The 22245-nt window shown below is 36.2% G+C and overlaps 1 protein-coding gene across 6 annotated transcripts in view; it reads left to right on the plus strand.

The window, feature by feature from the left end:
- Tet (Ten-Eleven Translocation (TET) family protein) overlaps positions 1-18550 on the plus strand; it is a 227216-nt gene extending 208666 nt beyond the window's left edge. For all 6 annotated transcript variants that reach the window (XM_083111964.1, XM_083112002.1, XM_083111982.1 and 3 more), the window contains 4 exons: positions 3109-3462; positions 8579-8806; positions 10366-10520; positions 13723-18550. In XM_083111964.1, coding sequence (XP_082968090.1) covers positions 3109-3462; positions 8579-8806; positions 10366-10520; positions 13723-16195 — 3210 coding nt within the window. In that variant the 3' untranslated portion in view covers positions 16196-18550. The remainder of the gene's footprint in view (positions 1-3108; positions 3463-8578; positions 8807-10365; positions 10521-13722) is intronic.
- Positions 18551-22245: the final 3695 nt, after the last annotated feature.

The raw sequence follows: 22245 nt of genomic DNA on the forward strand, positions 1-22245 counted from the left end.
CAAATTACACAATGAAATTTTGTACGGGAACCAAAGTAGCCAATTTTTTATTGGTTTTCTCCTCTTTTCCTGTAATAACAGTAAAGGTAACTGAAGCAATATGCAAATGTATCGTATGTCTACTCGTGGTACAAAGGCCATGAGGACAAGGGCCTACCTACCAACTGCCAGCCTCACTCCCAATGCCGAGGTGGGAGATCATCCGACCAGTTACAGGTGACATGTGGTCAGCACGATGAACCCCCGGTTGTTGTTGTAGGTTACTATGACCAGGTTACACTACTCATTATTAGCTCCTCAATTTCCACACGATGGTAGGTAGCCACTGGTTCCATAACACAGATAAAAATCTCAGAGAAAAGTTATTACCCTTGCCCCAAGGAGACTTGAACCTGCTCATTTTCCATAGCTGGAGCCCAAAGCCCTGATGCCTTAGACTGCATGGTCATGTTATGGGGCATGTCCTCTATATGGAGACCTAATTTGCACAATCACTATAACACTGAAAAGCGTTAACCATTGTCCAAAATTGCTTATAAGTGGATCCAATGATGATAAACATACTTATTTCAAGTCATGAAATAATGTAAATTTATTATTTTACATGATTTCCCTTGTTTCTCGTGAATTTCACCTCATTTTAAAAATATTCTGTGAAAAACACCATGGAAATCATTTTTTTTTCTCTTTGAGTTTTATGCATTTGGTTTCAGCAAAAGTTGGTATTTTTTAAAGACAATTATACATATTGATAGGTACAGTGTACGTAGGTTATTATTTTCAATACTATTTTCTCCACAAAATTTCCAACATGCTGATATGTGAAAAGAAATCCTGGCTACACCCCTGCACATATCTCCAAAACATAACCATAAAAGGGATTACTGTACTGATGTCATCTTCTATCCTGTTTGGTGGCTTTGACTGACCATGTGGAAGAAGATATCTACTGAATAGTGTAGTCAGCAAATTTCCCTACCCAGTTCAGAAGGCTTGAAATGCTCTGAGAAGATCACCACCAAAGATGATTCCTGCCAAGCTGGGTCATTGTGTAAATCTTTTAGAGGCAATTGTGCAGATCTCTTAACATCCTGGATTCATATCCCAGTCTGGTCACGGGTGTTCTTTGTGAATGTCCCTTCATCAATTTCATCACTTCATCACTCCTCATCTTTGCAAACAGCCGAAAATGGCAGAAAAGCAAAGTAAAATTAACCCTCTGTTGATATACATGTGAGTGTGGCACTCAACCTAGGATATACTTGTAAGTTTCTCTAGCCCAGGTTTGTAATGTCTATGGTCCAATGATACCAGTTATAGGATGTGGTATTCTTCTTAGTCCATGTAGACATGCCATTTTGATGACAGTCCGTGTTTTATGAGTGCCACACTCACACATATACCAATCATGTAAACATTTTCTGCATTCATATTTTATTTCTGTGTACAGAGAATTCGTGTTGTATCAAAGTTTTCTGTTTTGATTCTTTGGTAATTATTTTATTTGATTTCATTCACTTATTACTGCTACTATTTCTGACTAAATGAGCTTTGAAACCTGATATTCGTTACGAATGAACAACAGAAGTTCCAAGCATGGCTTGCTGAACCAAGTAATCAGAAAAGAGAAGACGTGGACAAAGTATTTGATTCTCAGGGCACACAAGATAATGTTTTGCTGATGAGTCATTGCAAAGTGTTAATGAAAGCTACACGGATCAATTTCCTTATGAAGATGAGCCTATTTATACTTGCTCCTTTTCCTCAATATATCAGGTGGGATGAAAGTGCAAAGTAGAATGTGCATCTCTCTTGGCAAAAAGTAATAAATTATTGGAATTTATTAATAATGTTATGAAAATTAGTTAATATAAAAAGTAATTTCCAAATAAAGTTATTAAAAAAGTGTGTTTTTTCTTGATAATTTGTCTGGGTAATGACTGAGTAATATTGTTATTATCCAATAAATAAGATAAATTTTAACTTATAAGTAGACCTTGGATTTTAGTTTTTTTACCTATTTTTTCCACTGCTATATTCGTGTTATCTTGTTCACTGTCATGTCAGTTTGGTGCTTTGTGGAATTCAAGTAATGTTCCAGCATTCAAATTTGTACCACTGACTATGCTTTTGTTGAAAGATCATTTTCAGCATGTAAGATGATCCTCACAAACAAAAAAAGGGAGCTTGACTGTGGATAACATGAAAAAGATTATGTATAATTGTGTAGCAAATTATACATATGTAATTTATTCTTCATTTCAACAAGTAATTTTTGCTAACAGAACAAGTATAGTATTAGAATAATTTGGGGATAATTTTGAAAATGATGTATACAAATAAAAGGTTGGTTAGAAAATTTATATTTGGATGTTACATATTCCTATTGAAATTTCTTACGGTTCTTTTAAAATTTTGTTTTTAAGGATTGTACATAATCAATATTTTTTCAGGAATTCTGAACCATTTCAAGAGGTCTATTTATAAGTGATATATATTAGGCAATACACATATACCAATCATGTAAACATTGCATCTATAAACTATTTTTGATATAATTACTGTAAAAAGATATTCGAAAAAAATGACAAAGAAACAATGAAATCCATATACCAAACATGTTACTCTGAAACACACATACCAACGAAGGGTTAAACCAAATCAATAAACAACCAATCATCACCACATTCTCGTGATTTGGTGATTCAACAAAGAATTCGTTACAGGTAAACTCTTACTGTAAAACAGCACTTAGTATATGTCAGTAAGTTGCATATGTACCCTTTCTGTACCAACATTAAGTATCCTTTCTAAGGTTAATAAGAACCTAAGTTGTTTCATATACTCAGTGCCAGATGGAAGAAGTGTGGTGGTACTTGCTATTGTGCCATTGATCTCAGAACTACAAGACAATGAAAATGATAAATTCTTCAAGCAGGTATCTAATGTTTGAATTATTTTGAAATAAGTAAAAAACATTTTCAAGATTAAACAGTGACGTTCATTGAAGAAGAATACTTTTTAATATTTTACATAATGTGTATAACACAGAAGGAACATACAGTCAATCAGTTTATAATTAAATCTTATTTCTGATTTTTCATTTAGATCATTCGGCGGTCAAACTATGAAGAGAAGGTTTTGTGTGTGGTCAAACATCGCCAAGGTCACAAGTGTCCCACAGCATGGCTTGTGATTGCCATGGTTGCATGGGATGGGGTTCCATCAAGCGAAGCAGACCTCTTGTACAACTTGTTGACGGAAAAGCTCAATCGCTATGGATTACCAACGACGAGAAGATGTGCAACTAATGAACCTCGTACCTGTGCATGCCAAGGTCTGGACCCAGATACTTGTGGAGCTTCCTTCTCCTTTGGTTGTTCATGGAGTATGTACTACAATGGTTGCAAATATGCAAGAAGTAAAACTGTTCGGAAATTTAGATTGTCTGTGAGAACAGAGGTAAGATATTTTATTTTTATTTGCACTCCCTTTTTGGTATGTATAATTGAGAATGAAATTGGGCTCAAATTGAAATATTACATGGCAATGTCATATACTTGATGCCATCTTTCTTCTTCTACTTATTGATGATTCAACAATACTGCTAAATATCTTAACTTTATTTTATCTTTCAGTGTTTCTTATTTCCTTCTCATTTATGCATACATGTATGTATGTGTGTATATATTATTTAACTTTATTTTATGTGAAGAGAAAGATAATAAACATTTTAAATTGAGTGGCTCGGGAGTAAAATGTGATAACTAGGGGACAGATATTGGCATGTTTTTTTTTCTTTGGGGAAAATTCATGTGCTTTCAAGGGTTTCATGCATTTCACTTGAGTGAGAACCTTGGCAAAGTTTAATAGAGCATATAAATTCATATTTGAGGCATTAGTGCATATTTGAGCTTATTGTGCATATTATTTTGCATATATTGGAAGTAATTTAACACAGTCATTTTTTTCAAGTGTGATTCTTCCATTTTATTTGTCCTTCATGTTAAGAATAACCTATACCCCTTTAGTTGGATCAAGGCCATTTAGTAGCTGGAAACTACAGTTGTTGCAAGTATCAAGAAAACCGCTCTTCCCACGAATCACAGACATAATAAAATAAAATGTCTCACCATTCCAGGCACCAGTGACAGCAGCAGGGTGGCATTATTTGTTGGTTAGCTATTGATGTGTTATCTTCGTAAATGTGTGCAAGTGTCTGTGTCTGAGTGGTACTTGTTTTTGGGGAATAAAGAGGACATTATCTTCTGATTGCAACTATCGTTGCAACTCCCTTGTAGTGGGGATACTACATTTATATATGCTTGTGCATCCAAATAATTTACTGGAACCTTCCCTCCCGACTACACTGGTGTCCGTCCACTGTAAGAACAAAGTAAATGTAAACAAGAGCACATGACTTGTGAAGTTGTGACTTCCATAATTCTTCCATATCCATACTTCCAAACTGCTTCAGTTGAGAACCTTAGGTAAATGGCATTCCATTGTCAAATGCTTTATGTGTGTTTCTTTACATCCACTTCATACTTGCTGTGCATGAACAACAGTTAGAAATTTGTAATACCAAATGATTCAATAGAAAATTGCCACAACAATGTATAGAACGGATGATGTGGTTACCTCTGATGCCACTCCAAGAGTTTAAGTATAAAATTTATTACCTGAGATATCTAGAATAATTTATTGTGGTTCACATGGAAATTTACATGCACTATTATTGTTACACACATCAACTTTTCACCATCCATCATGGGCACGATTCCACCATGAACAGCATGGGTCCTTCCATGCTGTGCGGGTACCAACTAGTTCATTATTCAAATTTCCGTCGATTTTTTGGAAAACAAAACACAATCATTTATCCATAATGGCATCCAAAGTCAATGTTGAAAAAAATTAGGTTTCTTTTTGTTGTGAATTATTTGATTACTACCACTTTTTTGTTTATGTATTCCCTATACATAGGAACTTTGAGATATTGGTTCAGAATTTCAGAGCTTTGTACATCTTGTGCAGTTCAACCAGAATTTTTTTGACTTCGTAAGACCAATTATTAATTTATTTTACAATGTTTGCATGTAATGCAGGGTATTTTTATTGTTGTTCAGCTGTTAATAACTAGTGCATGATGGTCCTGTTATTTGGGGCAAACACCTAAAATAAGGCCCAGAAACTAGTCATCATTTTCTGCTTTGAAAACAGTCTTTATCCATAAAGAATACAAATGACAGAAATGCAATACTTTTTCACTATCCATGTTGAGCAGTTATATATTAGCCAACTATGCTGGAAATATGGGTCTATAGGCAGGGATTGCTTCAAGTCTTGGAATTATGTGGGCAGTGGCATGCTCCCCAAGGAAGTGGGAGGGTATTGGTGGAGTCATAAAGCATACATATATCCTAATACACAATTTTTAGGTCACCTTTTTAAAATTTATAGTGCATATTTTGGCTGTTTTAATGCGTATCTATCTGCATGCATATTTTGACCTCCTTTTAGTGCATATGAATCTGCCCTCTAGTGATAACCTGCACCCCACTTGAGATGACATTATACTATTCCACCTTCTTAAATGTCTTCTATTCCCCCAATCTGAGAGAAAACTACAGCCAAAAATCTAGGGGTATGTTACACACTGACAAAGAGATGCTATAGGCCTCGCGTGACAACTTGAGCTATGGGGAAAGTGGATTTTTGTAAAAAATATTTAAATAAAGTAATGTGGCCATTCCCCATCCAGAATGAAGTCTGAAGCAATAATTTTTATATGCGTTAATAATTAAAGTAAGTCTAAATCTTGTTAAAGTACAGCTTCAGTTTTAATCTTAACCAGCCTTGTAGTAGGAGATTTTTATTAAATAAAGAGATATATTTTCTTAATTTCCAACTATACCTAATTAGGGGGCAATAAATGTTAAGAAAAAGGAAAAAGTCAGGATCAAGTCAAGAATTCTGGATTTGTTATTTTGGTAGACACGTACAATGCAATGGCTGAGCTTTCACTTGCATTTTTCTTGGTTTCATTCTTTTGTGGGTTATCATGTTTTACTCCCGAACCGCTCAATTATTGCCTGATTTATTTTAATGTTAGAACTGCATGATGTAAAAAGAAAACCTGAATATTCGTATATCATGTGAAAGATATTCTGATAAGCAGCAATAATTGCTAAGTTATATTCTGAAATGTAGGGTTGTAGAAAACTTGACACTTTAAAAAACATTTTATTAATTATCTGCTTAGGAATAGTTTTTGGCAAGTTGAGGTTCATATTATGGAACTTTTAATAATGTATTTTGACATCTGAATAAATCTTTTATCTTATGTTGGACCAAAGTGCCAACTTTTATGAGTGGGGTAAAACCAAAACTGAATTAAATAAAAATTCATGTGTTTCTTGAGCTTTAATATGATTGGACATAAATATTTAATTGTTTTTTAAGTAGCTTTTGCCTTTATAATGTTATAAAAACAAATTAGGATCGGATCTAATATATTGAATGTCATGAGTTAGCCAAAGTCGCACATTGTTAATGTTTGTTTTAAGTTCACTGTATGCCTGCCCATATAGGTTAATTGCAACTGGACCTACAATTGAAAGTGGGATCTTAATCACTGTGCAATGTACCTCTACCAGGAATTGAACCTTGGGACCCCTTTATTACGAGATAACTGTGTTACCACTACATCATTGGGGAGGCTGCATGGGTTAGTCCAGGTGGCATGCATCAGTGTAGAGAAGGAGGACGATTCATTTGTATGTAGCTTTGCTCATAAATAGGCCTTTGTACAGACATGTAAACAAATATTTTGCTTGCCTTCATGGCAGAGTGGTCCTTATCATGTGCTTCATAGCCAGAGACAAACCCTGGTCATGGCATGCAGGTATCTTTGAATTGTTTAGTCATTCATCTTCATCATCGTGATTAACCCAAGTTGTAGAAAAGTGACTTAAATTCTTTAAAACAAAAAAGTTATTTTACATCATTTTATATGGTTTCTAGCGTGTATCCAATTTTACTCCAGTCATGGTGTATTTTGTCCGTTTCAAGAAACCTACATCTTTGTGTGATAAGTATACTCTTTCTCTTATACAGTCTATACAGATCATGGTAATGATACATGCTTGTGCTCACTGATGTGAGTTTGGCAGCAATAATATATTAATTACCTTAGTTTACCACAATTTCCCTTTAGCATAGAATGAGAAATCTATTTTAATGGTATTAACTTGCATAATAGTAGAGTATTCAATGATGGTAACCATTGGTAATGCAAATATAGTAAACATCATGATGGAATCAGACTCAAAGCTTCCAGTATTGCGTAAACATATGTATGATGCATAATGTTACAATTAATGCTCAATTGGAGAATTCCAAGTAACATGTACAACAAGAAATGAATGGAGCTGGCCTCCGTTGTGGAGTGGTTAGGACACCGTGCTACGATATCAGAGGTCCCGAGTTCAAATCCCAGTCTGGACATTGTGTGTCCTTTCATCAGTTTCATCACTCATCCTCATCTTCACAATTAGCCAAAAAGTGGCAGAAATGCGAAGTAAAATAAACCAAATCAGTCAATCAAGAAATGAATGAGAGGGATGGAAAGTCACATTTATTATAGCCCTAAATAACCCATGAATTGAGTTTTGAGATTTTTTTAAGTTCACTTTATGCACAGAAGGCTAATCAGGACTGGACCTACAGTTTAAAGTGAGATCAGAACCACTATGTGCCTCCACCAGGTTAATTTTTGTTAAATTAATACCTCTTTCTTTCCTGTTGAACAAAGTCTTCCCACAGTAGGTCTATTGATTCCAGGATACCTAAAGACAGTGGTTCCCAAAGTGTGTGCTGCAGCACCCTGGGGCTCCATGTCTAGCTTACAGGGACACCACGAATAGTCTACACATGGTTTTAGAATTGAACCATCGCATCAATCCAAATTTGAGCTTATTTAGTACTTTTTACACATAAAAAAATTTTCTGAATTTGAAATATGTGTTCATTTTTTATCTTGAGGCAAGCAACCTAACCAAATTAACTAAGCATTGCAAGTGTTAGGTCTACATTCTGACTTGGGTGCTGCAGAAAAATCTTGAAACATTAAGGGCACCATGTAACAAAAAAGTTTGGGAACCACTGCCTAAAGATGTTCCTTTTTGTCAATTATAAGTGACTTATAAATTAAAATGCTTGAAGGTAAGTGCATTATCTGAAACCAAAGTAAGAGGCTGTTGGCAGAAAATACATTTTAATATCCAATGATAGAATGATCTGTTAATTTATATGGCATGTATTAGAAAGAGTTCTGTTCATGTACTTTATTGTTGAAAGCTTTGAGAAAAATGTGTACATTTGCAAACATCCCTTATAATTCAATACATTAATAAATGCATCCCATAACTTAACTAATGTAACTTTTACAGGAATAAATTTATATGAGTGGCGAGCTATTTTATTCTTTAAAATGAAATATGTTGTTGGATAGGAACTTATGCATATATTATTCATTTGAAACAATAAAGTGAAACATCACTATTCATTGTTGCAGGAACAAGAAGTTGAGGAAAGAATGCACGTACTGGCAACATTATTATCACCACTGTATCGTACGCTGGCACCGGAAGCATTTAAGAACCAGACACAGTTTGAGAGAGAGGCATCAGAGTGTAGGTTAGGTTTCAAGCCAGGAAGACCATTCTCTGGAGTTACAGCTTGCATAGACTTCTGTGCGCACTCACACAGGGATCTCCATAATATGAACAATGGATGCACAGTGGTAAGTCTGTGTGTTTTGTAAATAAGTGATGTATAGTTGCTTATGTATTTATATTTTGGGAATTTGTAACAATAGACTAACCATTAGCTGATGAAGTTAAAATAGAATAAAAGACTGTCAATGAACACTAGGATAAAGATAAATTAACACATGCAATATTTGGAATTCAAACCTGGTAATATGAAATTGGGCAATAGGACTCAAGCAATGCTACTTTTGAGAAAATGAATCTCGTAATAATATGTAATTTGATATATTTAAGTATTTTTTTTAAAAAAATAGAATCCTTCACATTTCCTAGCTGTGACCCTTATCTTTCAACTCATATTGGCATCAAGGAACTGGAAATATTTCATCAGCATATTTTCGGATAAGACAAATACTTCAGTTATGCCAGAAGAATACAAATCGGTCATTGGGCAGTAAACAGTAACAATAGCAACAAAGTGTACTATTTAAGGTGTATTTATTAAAAGCTAGGATCATTTTTTTTTCTAAAGTACAATTTTATACAACTTTCATTCCCAATATTTTCATTCTCTTTACGAAGTTGTGATATACCAGTACTACAATTATCACTTTCCCACTAAAATTAAGTTCTAATATTGAAATTTATTTTTTATTTTAGATAACTTACTCTGATAAGCTTACATTTCATTTTTCCACGTAAATTTTTCTTGCGATCGATTTCGCCACCCGTCTGGTGGCTTCATCAGGCATGTACATGAATAATGTACACACCTGACAGAGCCACCAGACGGGTAGCAAAATCGATCTTGAGAAAAATTTATGCGGAAAAATGAAAAGTAAGCTTATCAGAGTAAATTACAGCATCAATGATTCAACAAGGGATATAAAATATGTTTGAACTAAACCAAAAGGTAGTTAACAGTGGATTCTAGGTTGTGGATTACTCATCATGTTGCAGTTATAAGTGGATTTGTAACTTGGTAAAGCTTATTAAAGACATATTGCTTATTAAACATGAAAATGCTCCCTGTTTAACTTAACGTTTTCACTTTTATGTCAAGAAACATGTTCCTAGAGTATATAAGAAGTAATGCTTCCATATCCAACCATGTAAGAGTCTAGCTTCTAACTGACAACAGTCCTCATAGCTCACTAAATGGCTTGATCTTGTAAATACATATGGGAATAACCCTATTGAATTATTGAATAAAATTATTGGAAAATAATCATCATTGCAAGAATGATATGGCTGAATATCATAGATGGTAAACTGTAAATTGTACCCCTTGTCCTTAACACAACACCCCTTGTCACTTACACATTTTCACACTAGGATTCAGGCAAGCATAAACTTAGCTGATTACCACTTTGAGCATTATAGAAAATAATGTGCAAAGTGAAAATTCATGGAAATATATATGGCACTTCAACTCCACACATCTGTGAAAGTATATTATTTTCATCCACATACAGAACTATAATAAAAAATTGTGAATTTTTCTTCCAAGTATCAAGATTGCAATTAATGCACACAAGATGAGAATGTGTTGTGTCAAATATAATACCAAGTTATTATTTTCCTCATACAGGTTGTAAGTCTTACAAAACATCGTGATTTGTCAAAACCAGATGACGAGCAGCTCCATATTCTACCCCTGTACATAATGGATGAGACTGATGAGTATGGAAGCAAAGAAGGCCAGGAGGAGAAAGTGAAGAGTGGTGCATTAGAAGTTCTAACAAAGTAAGTGTTCTTGATTAGATATCATATTAAATCTAACTTTTTCCTATCTACCTTTCGTTAACATGCCTGTGTAATGAACAAGTGTTCTCTGATTATCAACCAGGTTAATTTAATTTTGACGTTAACATCGATGTTATCGTTCAAATCAAATCAGCCAGATAATCTGAGATCACTTATTCGAAACATGTCACCAGGAAAGCTACAATTCCTATTATGCGTGCCTGTGTTAATTCTACTTTATTTTTTTAAATACATGGCCCGCCCATAAAAAACTAACTTTTTTTTAAGAAAGGAAACTAGTAATCACCTTCAAAATAATCACCAGAGGAGGCAACACACTTTGGCCAGCGTTTGTACAGGTCTTGGAAACACTGTTGATAGTCATTGACATTAAGTGTTCGCAAAATATCGGTAACATTTAATTCAATTTAATATCTGCAACGTCGTCAAATCTTCTCCCTTTCATAGCCATCTTAAGCTTGGGAAAAAGGAAAAACATCAGCAGACGATAAGTCCTTCGAATATGGAGGGTGATTGATCACTGTCACTGAATGCCTAGGAAGGTGTTGTTGTACAGATAATGCGGTATGAGGCCGAGCTTTATTGTGTAACAGAAACTATTGGTCCTTCCTAACCCGCTTCATCCTGTTTCTGAGTCAACCAAGCACTTCCTTGTAATACCACTGATTGACTGTTTGGTTTTCAGGGACAAATTCATGGTGCATCAGTCCTTGGAAATCAAAAGATGCGATCAGCAGCACCTTTGTCTTTCATTTCAACATCCGTGCTTTTTTCTTGACAGGCGAGAACTGCCCTTTGCACTGAGAACTCTGTCTTTTTGTTTCAGGGTCATATTGTAAACACCAGGTTTCATCTCAAACCACGATGCACTTCAGGAAGTTGTTGTCCTGGTCTGCAGTTGCCACCAAATCATTACAGCACTCTTTCCTTTTGTCTTTTTCTCGTTCTGTTAAAATGTGAGGCACAAAGTGAGCACACACTTTCCTCATTTTCTGGTCCTCTGTTAAAAATAACTTCAGCTTTCTTTGCTGATATGGAGCATGTCTGACACATGCTCCATGGTTAAACGTCTATCACCACTCACCAGTGCACGAACTTTCTCCACATTGTCGTCATTCCTTGATGTTGAAGGGCATCCTGATCTTGGTTCATTCTCGACACTTTCACGCCCACCTTTGAAACAATTGTACCACTCATACACCTGGGTTCTTGATAATGCTGCATCACCATACACTGCCCCTATCATCTGTAACATTTCGGTAAATGATTTACTCAATTTGTAACAAAACTTTATGTTGTAATGTTCCATCTTGGTGGGCGTATTTTGTACGCCGCCTGCACGCGACCTGCATCTGACGCACGCTTGCCTTGATACCGACTGCCTGTAACAGGTTGAAACATGCACTGACGGGACGTTTCGATATAGCACTTTGCAGTGTTGCCAAAATACAGTACCTTTTTATTTGGTTTGGTTCTTTTTTTTGACAGTTCGGTTTCTTTATGGGCGGACCTTGTATGACTTGCATGATACACTAAAAACTCATTTATCTGAATCTCATGGGACCACACTCTTTTTAGATAAATTAAATTTCAAATAATCCAGAATGTATTGTATTAAACATTCACTGTCATGACAGGATTAGTACATTAAAAAGGTGATATTCATATCATTATTGTCACCATATTAAAAAACCAAGACAACGTCGCAACACGTATTTTGTTGTCCTACTTTTTTGGATCATGCTCAATCTTTCTTCAGGGGAGAAAATAACAATGTGTGGAAAGGTTAAAACATGGTTGAAATAGTTTAAACCCTTTTTTTAAAGCTATTTTAGGTTTCCATTACAGTCATGGCAACCAGCGCAGTTCACTTGGCAAACTACAGTGGACACTAAAACTAGTATTTATATAGTAAGAGTGAAGTACACTGTTGTAAAAATATAACAGTGTTTTGTCGCTTGGAATTGCTCATATATACTATTAAATATTGATTATATAGACTGAAATCTGGTTTTGTGTAGTTTTAAAACTTGCTGAAAGTGGTTTCAGATAAAGCCAGATTTTCAGATAAACAAGTTGTTAGTGTGTATCATTACCACACACAGTAATTGTAATAGCAAAGCAACTTCTTTTGTTTGCTATGTGTAAAGCAGATATGAATGAGTGCATGAATAAACTGATGTTAATCAGTGTGAAGAATTTATACCTATATGTTTTTACCTTGTCCATAAACTTAGTTGTCAGAAAACAATGTTTTGGTTCATCTCTTTCTGCTACAATATACACCTGGAATATAACATGTGATCACAGTACATTGCAGTATCATGCATTGCCTACTTATAGTATTTGTATCACTTCACATAGACCAATGGTGATGGGATTTAGAATAAATTAAACGTTATGAGAAATAAACATAATTATGGAAACACTTTAAACATGACAATTAAATGGCAATTTTTCTTGAATGCATTACTTGCTTGTGGACTAAAATTAAATGTAAAAGATCTAATAACTTGTAGATCTTTGCAACATGTAATATGATGTGTGTGTGTGCATGTTTGTGTTTGAAAAATACAAGTTAAATTAGGATGACACTAGCTTTATTATATATATATCAGGAAAAGCCTATGGCATTCAACATAGCACAATTAAAACAACTGTTTGTGATAATGATGCATGACAAAATTATCATTGACTCTTTAAATCTTGATGCTATGTGTGGAATATGTACGTACGTATATTATAAAATTTTCTTGTTTCAAATAGTAGCTATGTAATTTGAAAATTTTGATATGTTTATATTTATTTAGAGCAGAGAAGAGAATGTGAATTTTAACACACTGTTAGATGAGTTCACAAAAAGGCATAAAAAAAATCCTTTTTATATTGTTTCAGAAAGACAATTATTTTAACCCAAGTTTTGTTTTGACAATCTTATTTGCTTATAACTGACATGCCAGAGTTTTCATACCTTTGCACATTGCAACACAATTATTAATAATTTTAATTTACCACTGCTTTACTTAAACTTTGTTTTGCTTCTTAATTTTAATTGTTCTAACCAGTAGTCATAGTCAGTTTAAACTTGTTTTGCATAAGTTGTAGCTTCTAGCTTACCACAACTTATTAAGTTATTGCAGTGTACTAATTTTGTCCATACTACGTAGCATGTGTTTTGCAGGTTTCCGTGCGAGGTGCGGGTAAGAGCGGTTCCCTTGCAACCCTGTCGGCGTCATGGAAAGAAAAGAAAGGAAGATGAACCAGATGCCGTTATAGGAAAGAAGGACCCTTTTACTAAGAATGCGTCTCTTGGTGATAGGCAGATACAGGTTGATATGGGAATGTTGGATGGGATGGATGTTCAAAGTTCGCAGGTATCGTCAACAGTTTTGGACAGTCCTGTTTCCATGTATCAGAGCTGGATGTATGCCGATCAGCGTGGCGACATGTATGGAAATCCTGGTCTATCTGCCTGGAGTCGTCAGGGAATGGGACGTTGGGATGGTACCACCGGGGGCAATGGTGCATGGATGCAGAATATGCACGGTGCCATGCAGTGCAGTGTAGATGGCCGGAAGCAAAGTTGGCTCAACTCAGGATGGGGTACTGGTGCTGATCCCAGTGCCATAGGACAGGAGAGAGTTGGTGTTCATCCGTGCTTTGGGAATGCATTTGCCAGTGACAGCAGAAGAGAAGGAATGTTAAGTGACATTAAGGTAGATCCTGATAGCACAACTAACGGTTCCCCTATGAGAGACAGGTTATATTCACAGTATAGTTCGGGTCAGGTGAGCCCACAGCAGTTTCATCACCAATCTTCTAGTCCATTTTCGTTCCAGGCTACCCAGCACCCTCCGTGGCAGCAGAGTCAGTTTTCCCATGGGGGTCTGTATAGCTGTGGACCTCAGCATTTATCACCAAGTCCAGTGACAGTATCTCAAAATGGCCCTTGTCAGGCTGCTCAAACTAGTCTTCATTCCAGCGATCACAGCAAGGTTGTGTCGAAGCAGAAACAACAGAGTTTGGTTGGGATGCAACTTGGAGGAAGCAGTGGCAATATGCAAGATAGCAGTGTGGGTCAGGATGTTCCCGCAAGATCACCATACCCTCCAACATCACCCCTTTCTCAGCAAACTGAAAATCCAAGTGTTCCCGTGCAAATAACCCCAGAAATGTGCCTTCATCAAAACCAGAAGGTACCTGAGAGATCTATGTCAGTGCCTTTGCCTGTAAACCCATACTCTTCCCGGTGGCCAGATCGACCCCAGTCATGGGACTATCCCTCTCCGACATCCCAAGCATCTCCGTTTCGGATTCCGAAAGGAAGACCTCCCTCGAGAAGCACCTCATCATCTACAACAACAGACGTGCCATGCTCAACTTACTGCAAAGGTTTTGCAAAACCTTACCCACCCAGTGACTCGAGATCTTTGAATCACGCATCCAGAGAAAGTTGGTCACAAAGTCCCAGTGATGCTTCCACGCAGCAGACAAAATCAGCATGTGCCAGTGCATCGTCGTTAGCTGGACACTCTCAGTACACATCTTCACAAACAGGTAGTTGGTACTCTGCTAACAGGTCTCCAGTGAGTCATCTAAGTCCTAATTCTGGGAATTCAACAAAACAGAGGAATTGCCATGAGACAGATACTTGTGCAACAGATGTTAACACCATAACGCAAAATCGACCTGAAGTGAAGCAGGAAATTACGCAAGGCATGTGGAGCGATGATTCAAAATTCAAATGCCCTGATAATTATCAGATGAATGCTCATGCCCAATTACCTTATCCTGGGTCATCAACTTTTGTTCCCCAGAACACAAGCAATCCTTTTGCACAGCTGAACAGTTGTACATCATATAGTTACTGTCCCACCAATTCATTTGTTCCTTCTGTGCCCTGTGCAACGTCTTGCCCAGTGTTTCCTGATGGTAAGAACTATGGTTGGAATGAATCAGCTTACATGGAGAGAAGCCATGCAAATTCAGCACGTATGAACTTTTACCAGCCTCAGCAAACTGTAGGAGACCTCAACCCTTCGCTCCAAGCAAAGCGAGAAAATCGATCATCTTGTTATCATGCGTCACCTTTCGGTTATCAAGGTACCGACAGCAGAATGTTCCATGGCCAGTTTCCAGGGGTTCACGGCATGCCTATGAAGTGGGATAGGTTCGACATCTGCCCGCCACCCTTCTTCCCCGTCACAGGTGTTCCCGAGCATCGCTCAGAACCGATCGGCGAAGTCACCGACTACTGTGACAATGAAGAATGCTTCAAAGATCCTCAGATGGGAGGAGTGGCCATCGCACTGGGGCATGGTTCAGTATTGTTCGAATGTGCCAAGCACGAGCTGCATGCAACATCCGCACTCCGGCGACCCAATCGTCTCCACCCAACACGTATTAGCCTGGTGTTCTACCAACATCGGAACTTGAACCGATCTAAGCATGGCTGGGAAGAGTGGGAAGAGAAGATGAGATTAAGGAAAATGGGTTCGGGAAACGGGGAGCTGCCCCCTGAGAAGCCCCTTACCTATACATCTCAGTTCCTGATGCGCGCTGCAACGTTGACGACCACCACCTGGACAACGTTGTTTCCGATGCATCCATGTATGGTAACGGGGCCTTATCAAGAGGGGGGTGCAGTAGTTTAAGGACATTTTGTGATGAAAAATTATTTTTTTTCTGTTGAAGGCATTGAATGTTCTTTGCCATTGCTTTGTGTCTTCAGCTTGCTTGTTAAAGAAAAGCAGATTTTCTTTAGGAAAAAAGGTAAAAAAAAAAAGCAAGTAATAATCTTGTTGCAGCTTTTGTCAGTATGGCTGAACTGACACTTATAAATTGTGTTTTCTGTTGGCATTAGAAAGTCGATGTTTTTTGGTAGTAAGTTTGTACGCTGTTTGGGGAGTAAGGTGATGTGTGTATGTTGTTTGACTAGTTTGGTAATGATTTCAATATACTGGTAGTGTTATAAGTCACTGCTAGAGATGAGTAAAAGCACCAGCAATTGAGAAGTGCCTCAGATGCTAGTGAAGGTTTAGAAGTCGTTGGGTTTGGCAAGGTTTTTCCTTTTATTTTTCGAAGAAGAAAAAAAATTGCAAAACAAACAGCATATGCTAACCAGTCATGCATGGTGGTATATTCAGCTATCATTTCCATCATAACTCCTCATGTATTTACATCTGAATGTACATGATCACAATTTGTATTTTTTACTTCCAAAGTCCATTGGTCTTTCACAACGTAGCTAGTCCATCCCCAGGTATTATACTGCAATTTTTTTTTATTTTGATCTCGCCATAGGGCCTTTTCAGAAGTTCCAGTACTCCTTGTCATGTATGAAGCTCAAAGTTTAAAAGACTAAATGTGTGCATTTTATTATTATTATTATTATTAATATTATAATATTATTATTATCGATAAAATAGAATGATTGGTAAATGTTGTATCTATACTTTTTCTATTGAATGAACCAAATGATGGTTGAGTGAGATGGGGAGTTGAATTTTTGGAATGGCCCCCTTCTTTCAGTCTGTCATAAGTTGCCACTCCCATCATTTTTTATTGCATTTTTTTAAATGTCACTTGAGTTTTCGGGTGGCTGTGTTGTTAGTATTAAAAGAAAAGAAGACTAGTATTGACAATATTCTGCAAGTGCTAATTTATATTGTATTGTAAATAGATGCTGTGTATCTTTAAACTCCCTAGTTCTCTGTGCTGTATGATGTATCTATTTATTAGACATTTGTGGTCGTCCATAACTGATTTTTTCCTCAAAATAGCAAATGAGATTTTTTTAATGTAGTAAATATTGTGCTCATTTTAGCCGATATAAATAAAATTTATAAAAAAACTTTTTTATACAAAATATAAAGGATGTATTTAAAAAAAAGAGCAAGTGCATCTGTGTGGTAGATGGTAGGCCATGCTCTGTAATGGAGTTTTGCGATCAAGCAGATCCAGTGTCTTATTATTGTAAAATCTTGTCATCATTTGGCTTTTGGTAAACCTCAGGTCACTAGCATTGGCTACTACAAGATGATGCATTCTCTGTTGCAGGGCATTGGCATGTAGACAGTTTGTAAGAGATAAAAACAAAGCTCACAGGCAAGTACAAGTAAGCAGTGGGAAAGTGAAAAAAGTATATACATGTCATTTTTATACATTATTCCTGGAGAAAATGTTCCCCTTTTTTAAGCCAGATGAATTTTTTAGTCAAATAAAAATGCAGCGAGCTATGCATAGTGGAGACAAAAGTATTCAAGAGAACAGCTTAACAAGTGCCAAGAGTTTGCCTAGTGACGTAGAGAAATCTTTGTATTCCTGCCCTGTTGCCTTTCACTGCTTTAACTATAATTCCAAATAACCACTATGCATTTCTTAAACCAAAAAAAAACTTTTTTTATGAAGATAAATACACCTGGAATTGGTTTACTATATTTTAAAAATGTGTGTTTTCCTTCCATAATCATTTTTTTAAGAAAATGCTCTGGTGAAAAAATACAAAAAAATAATATAAATATAAATATATAAATATATATTAATATAAGAACACTTGATGTTGCCTTGCTGGAAGGGTTTACAAGAGAATTTGTGAAGCAATTGTGTTTGTGTTAGTGTTGTGTGGAACACGAAAACAGTAGTTGAAATAGTACAATATCCATTTTTTCACTTGAATATAAAACAAAAAAGTATATTTATATACTTTGTATATATATTTTTGACACTTTATCTATGAAAGCGAAAGCAAAATGAAATAGCGTAAGACACAAATTTCCTCATCTCCAGCATTTGGCAACGTGTTTTTACTGTACAAATGACATGGCAGTTTTTTTATTCAGGGATTTTTTTTATGTTCAGTGACCAAATATAACTCGTGAGCCAAGAAGCCCAAGTGCTGACTTCTGGCTTAATTTACTCTGCATTTAGTAGTAGTATATTATATAGTATAGGCAAAAAAGATCATGCGTAATTGTAATTGTTTTATGTGAATATAGCTCCACATTGTGAATAAAGTATTGTGTATTATTTAAAATTGTTGCAAAACCCTCTACTTGAATTCCATTTACTCTAAATAATTACTATGGTACCACTTTATTATTGTATACTTGCTGTGATGCTCTCACATTCTTCTTCTTTGTTTTGACACCATATGCAGATGCCTTCCTTCGCACATGGTCTATGGCCGTGGTTACTAACCTTTCATTTACCACCGACCCTGGGCTGGCCTTAGGTGGGTGCAGGGCCTGAGGCACATAATATGCACGGGGACTTAACAAAACTTGTTAAGATTAATTTTAAAAATATGAGATCTCAGTGATTTATATACCCCCATCCCCCAACACTATCGCATGGAATAATCTATTACCATTTTGATGCAAATTTTATCATTTTTACCCCCTTCGTAAAAATTATACATACAGGCCATCAAAATTGAAATTTCTGGATAATTTCTTGCTCATTCTGAAAGTCTATTACCTAAATAATAAACAGTTATGTATTACATATTATGTGCAATGTAAAACTAGTACAGTAAAACCTCATTAATCCGGACTAATGGGGGGGATAAGTTGACCGGTTTAACGAAAGTCCAGATTAACTGAAATAACCTAAAGGAACAGTAGAAATTGCATTAAAACTCCGTTATAGCAACAAAACATGTTTGTTATGGTGTATGGGCATAGGCCTAATTACAGTACAGTACAAAGTCTGTGGGTAACAGATTTTCACCAGTGGTTGGCTGCCTTTTCTTTGGGAAGTTCTATTGTTGACTTCTAGCCACATTTGAAACCTTGCATTCCACTTTTTTTTTCTTTTTTGCCTTTTGTGTGTCCGGCTTATCAGGGTCCAGATTAATGAGCTTTCACTGTATCATTCATGGCTTCCATTTTCACTTTCAACTGCCTTTATTGGCATTATCTATTAGTTTGTATACCAAAATTGAACTCTTCTTGTCCTCTTCATGTGCAGTTTTCAATGAGCTCCCAGTAATCTAGATTAGCAAATTCTTTTCTCAGCAGTAGCAGCAGGTACAGAGATTGTCAGCAAAATTCTAAATGCAGTGTAAATGTTTGGAAAGGAATCTGAACCCAAGTAACCAAAATATAAGAATATACCATTGGGCAACGGTAATTTTGGCCATGATTCTTAATGTTGGGATTCTACAGGATTTTTTCCAGGGAGGGACAAGCAAGGTAATTTTTTCTCAGGGGAGGGCATATGAGCCATATTTTTTCCCCAGAATAGTGATGCCCCCTCAAAAAACACTGCTTCAGTCTGAAATTATGTGTGAAATATATACTTTTTAGGTGGACATTCATTTTCTGGGGAGGGGGGATGACTTGCCCCTCCTTCTGGATGCCCATGGTTACATGTCACTTGTTTTACACTCTAGAACTTGCAGCATATTCTTGAAAGTTGTCTTAACATGAGAAAGTAGAAAACTGATTTTGACTTAATTTTTCCATGGTTGGGCAAACGTTGGCCCAACGTAAGACCAACTTCAATTTGCCAACCAACGTAAACCAAACCTTCCCCACATAAAAGCTGCAATTGGCCCAATAGTTGTGGTAACTTGGGAAAGATGCCGAATGTATTGTAGGGCTAGTTCTGCTGTTTTAATTTCCCAAAGTAAGAGATCACCGAACACTTTCAGTTCTGAACATAATCATTGCCATCCAAATTGCTACGTTTGCCAGGGCCCAACGTTATATCCAAATCCTTGCAATGCTTGGCTAATTCGTCCTGAGTCACACCCTATAGTCATGCACCTTTATACATTGTAAATGTAAAACAAAATTATCATCTTAGAAGTATTTTTAATATTGTATTTGCCGATGAGGAGAATACTTTATTTTTATTCTGTATGGGAATGGCCTGGTGAAACCCCCCTGTTTCACAGTTCCTCAGCTGAACGCCCGAGTTGTAATTCCTGAAGACCAGCTCTGCATGGACCCCCTATAAATATATTTTGTTGTTATGAACTCCAGAAGTAATTCTATACTTCAAGCCCTAAGTTCATCAAATAATTATTTGAAATTGGTCACCAATGATCTCTCTTTATTTCATTTATAAAAAGCAATTTATTAAGTTTCTCGAAATTTTTGGTGTAATATAACAGTAGTTAGTGATAGAATAACATTATTTTATTGAGGAGGCTAATGTTACATTTCATTTACAAGTCTTGGTATATTGGGTTTTGTAGCTGAAATTTACTCGCTCGAGTGCCGACTCAACATAAACCAATTGTTTTCAAATACTTGTTTTAAAATGAATTTTCACACAAGTGTCTCGTTATGAAAGGAATCAATACCACCAGGAACCTTGGTGATCTGGATTTTTATATTGTGAAGCTTTTAACAATCTCTACACACTGTCCTGGGAATCTCTGGAGAAAGTGAACAAAAATAAGTCTCTGCGCAAGTAGTGACTTAAGAGGGCTCAATCAATAACTGGCAAGAGAGGAAGTGAGATCAGGTACCGGCCATTTGCAGCAGTGTGCACTTCTTTGCTCTGCCAACTTGCTTTCTCTCTCTCTCTCTTCTGTTATGCATGGCCTTGCTCCACTGAGACAGAGTATAATATCAAGAAAGTTGTACAAAAAAATGTTTTCATCATAACTAGTCATTTTTAAATTGGATTTATTTAATAATTAATAATCTCTTTTCCTCAAACCTTGCGAACACGTTTACCTCACAATATTTCTTCAAGCCTTTGTAGACCCCTTGGAAAGGCATGGCAGCCTTTTGAGGGGTCCATGGGCAACAGGCCAAGAACTGTTAATCTATGGAATTGATTCAGAACCAGAGATACATTTAATTCTCAAGACACGTGAGAAGAGAGAGAGAAATGTACACTAAACATTGTGGCTATCTTGTGAATATGGTATTTTTTATTTTATTATAGTGACCGTAAGAATTGCTAATCTACATTACTTTTGTGTGCATCTTGTCTCTATGTAGACATTCAGACAAACACACAGCATTCACACACATTAGCTTTTGTGACTAACTCACAAATCTTATGAAAATACTTTTCATATTATATAAACATGTCTTATGTAAGAAAAAGGTGTTGGTGTTAAAACTCATTTGATAACACTAGTCAAGAAACATATACTAATTTTCTGTACCAAACAAAAATATTAAGTGAACTGATTTGATGTGAAACCATCGAAAGTGACCCAGAAAGTCTGAAGTCTGTTACAGATTTGTAGAAAATAATTGATCCTTGCATTAATTAATCTATTGGAATCAAATACGTAATTTCTCTATGTATGAAATAAATTTGCCAAGCAGAAATGCAACAAGTTCACAAGCAGATGTTGGCAGTGGCCACAAAAATTAATAACACCACTGATAAATATTTCCATGGATAGAATCAGCACTCCCTCATAGACAGATCTTCAGGCTGTGCCTAAGTGCACCCTAACAGCCCACTGTGTTCTTTGTTTTCCCTTTACAGACAGTTGGTGATGGGACTAAAAGTAGTATTTTAGAAACACTAAGTAAGTTGATCGATTGTCAATGTAATAGGTATAGTGTGTGGTACTGGTAACCTATATCAAATTTGGTATCACTAAATAATATTCATCTAAGGACAATTTACTGGAGAGCAAGAGAAGAGGGAATTTTCAAAAATATGTTCTGACCAGTGGTGTGCCCAAGGAGGGGGTTGTTGGGGGTTATAACACCCCCCCCCCCTT

The sequence above is a fragment of the Lepisma saccharinum genome, chromosome 1 (genome assembly GCF_977018435.1).
Source record: "Lepisma saccharinum chromosome 1, izLepSacc3.1, whole genome shotgun sequence".
NCBI lineage: Eukaryota > Metazoa > Arthropoda > Insecta > Zygentoma > Lepismatidae > Lepisma > Lepisma saccharinum.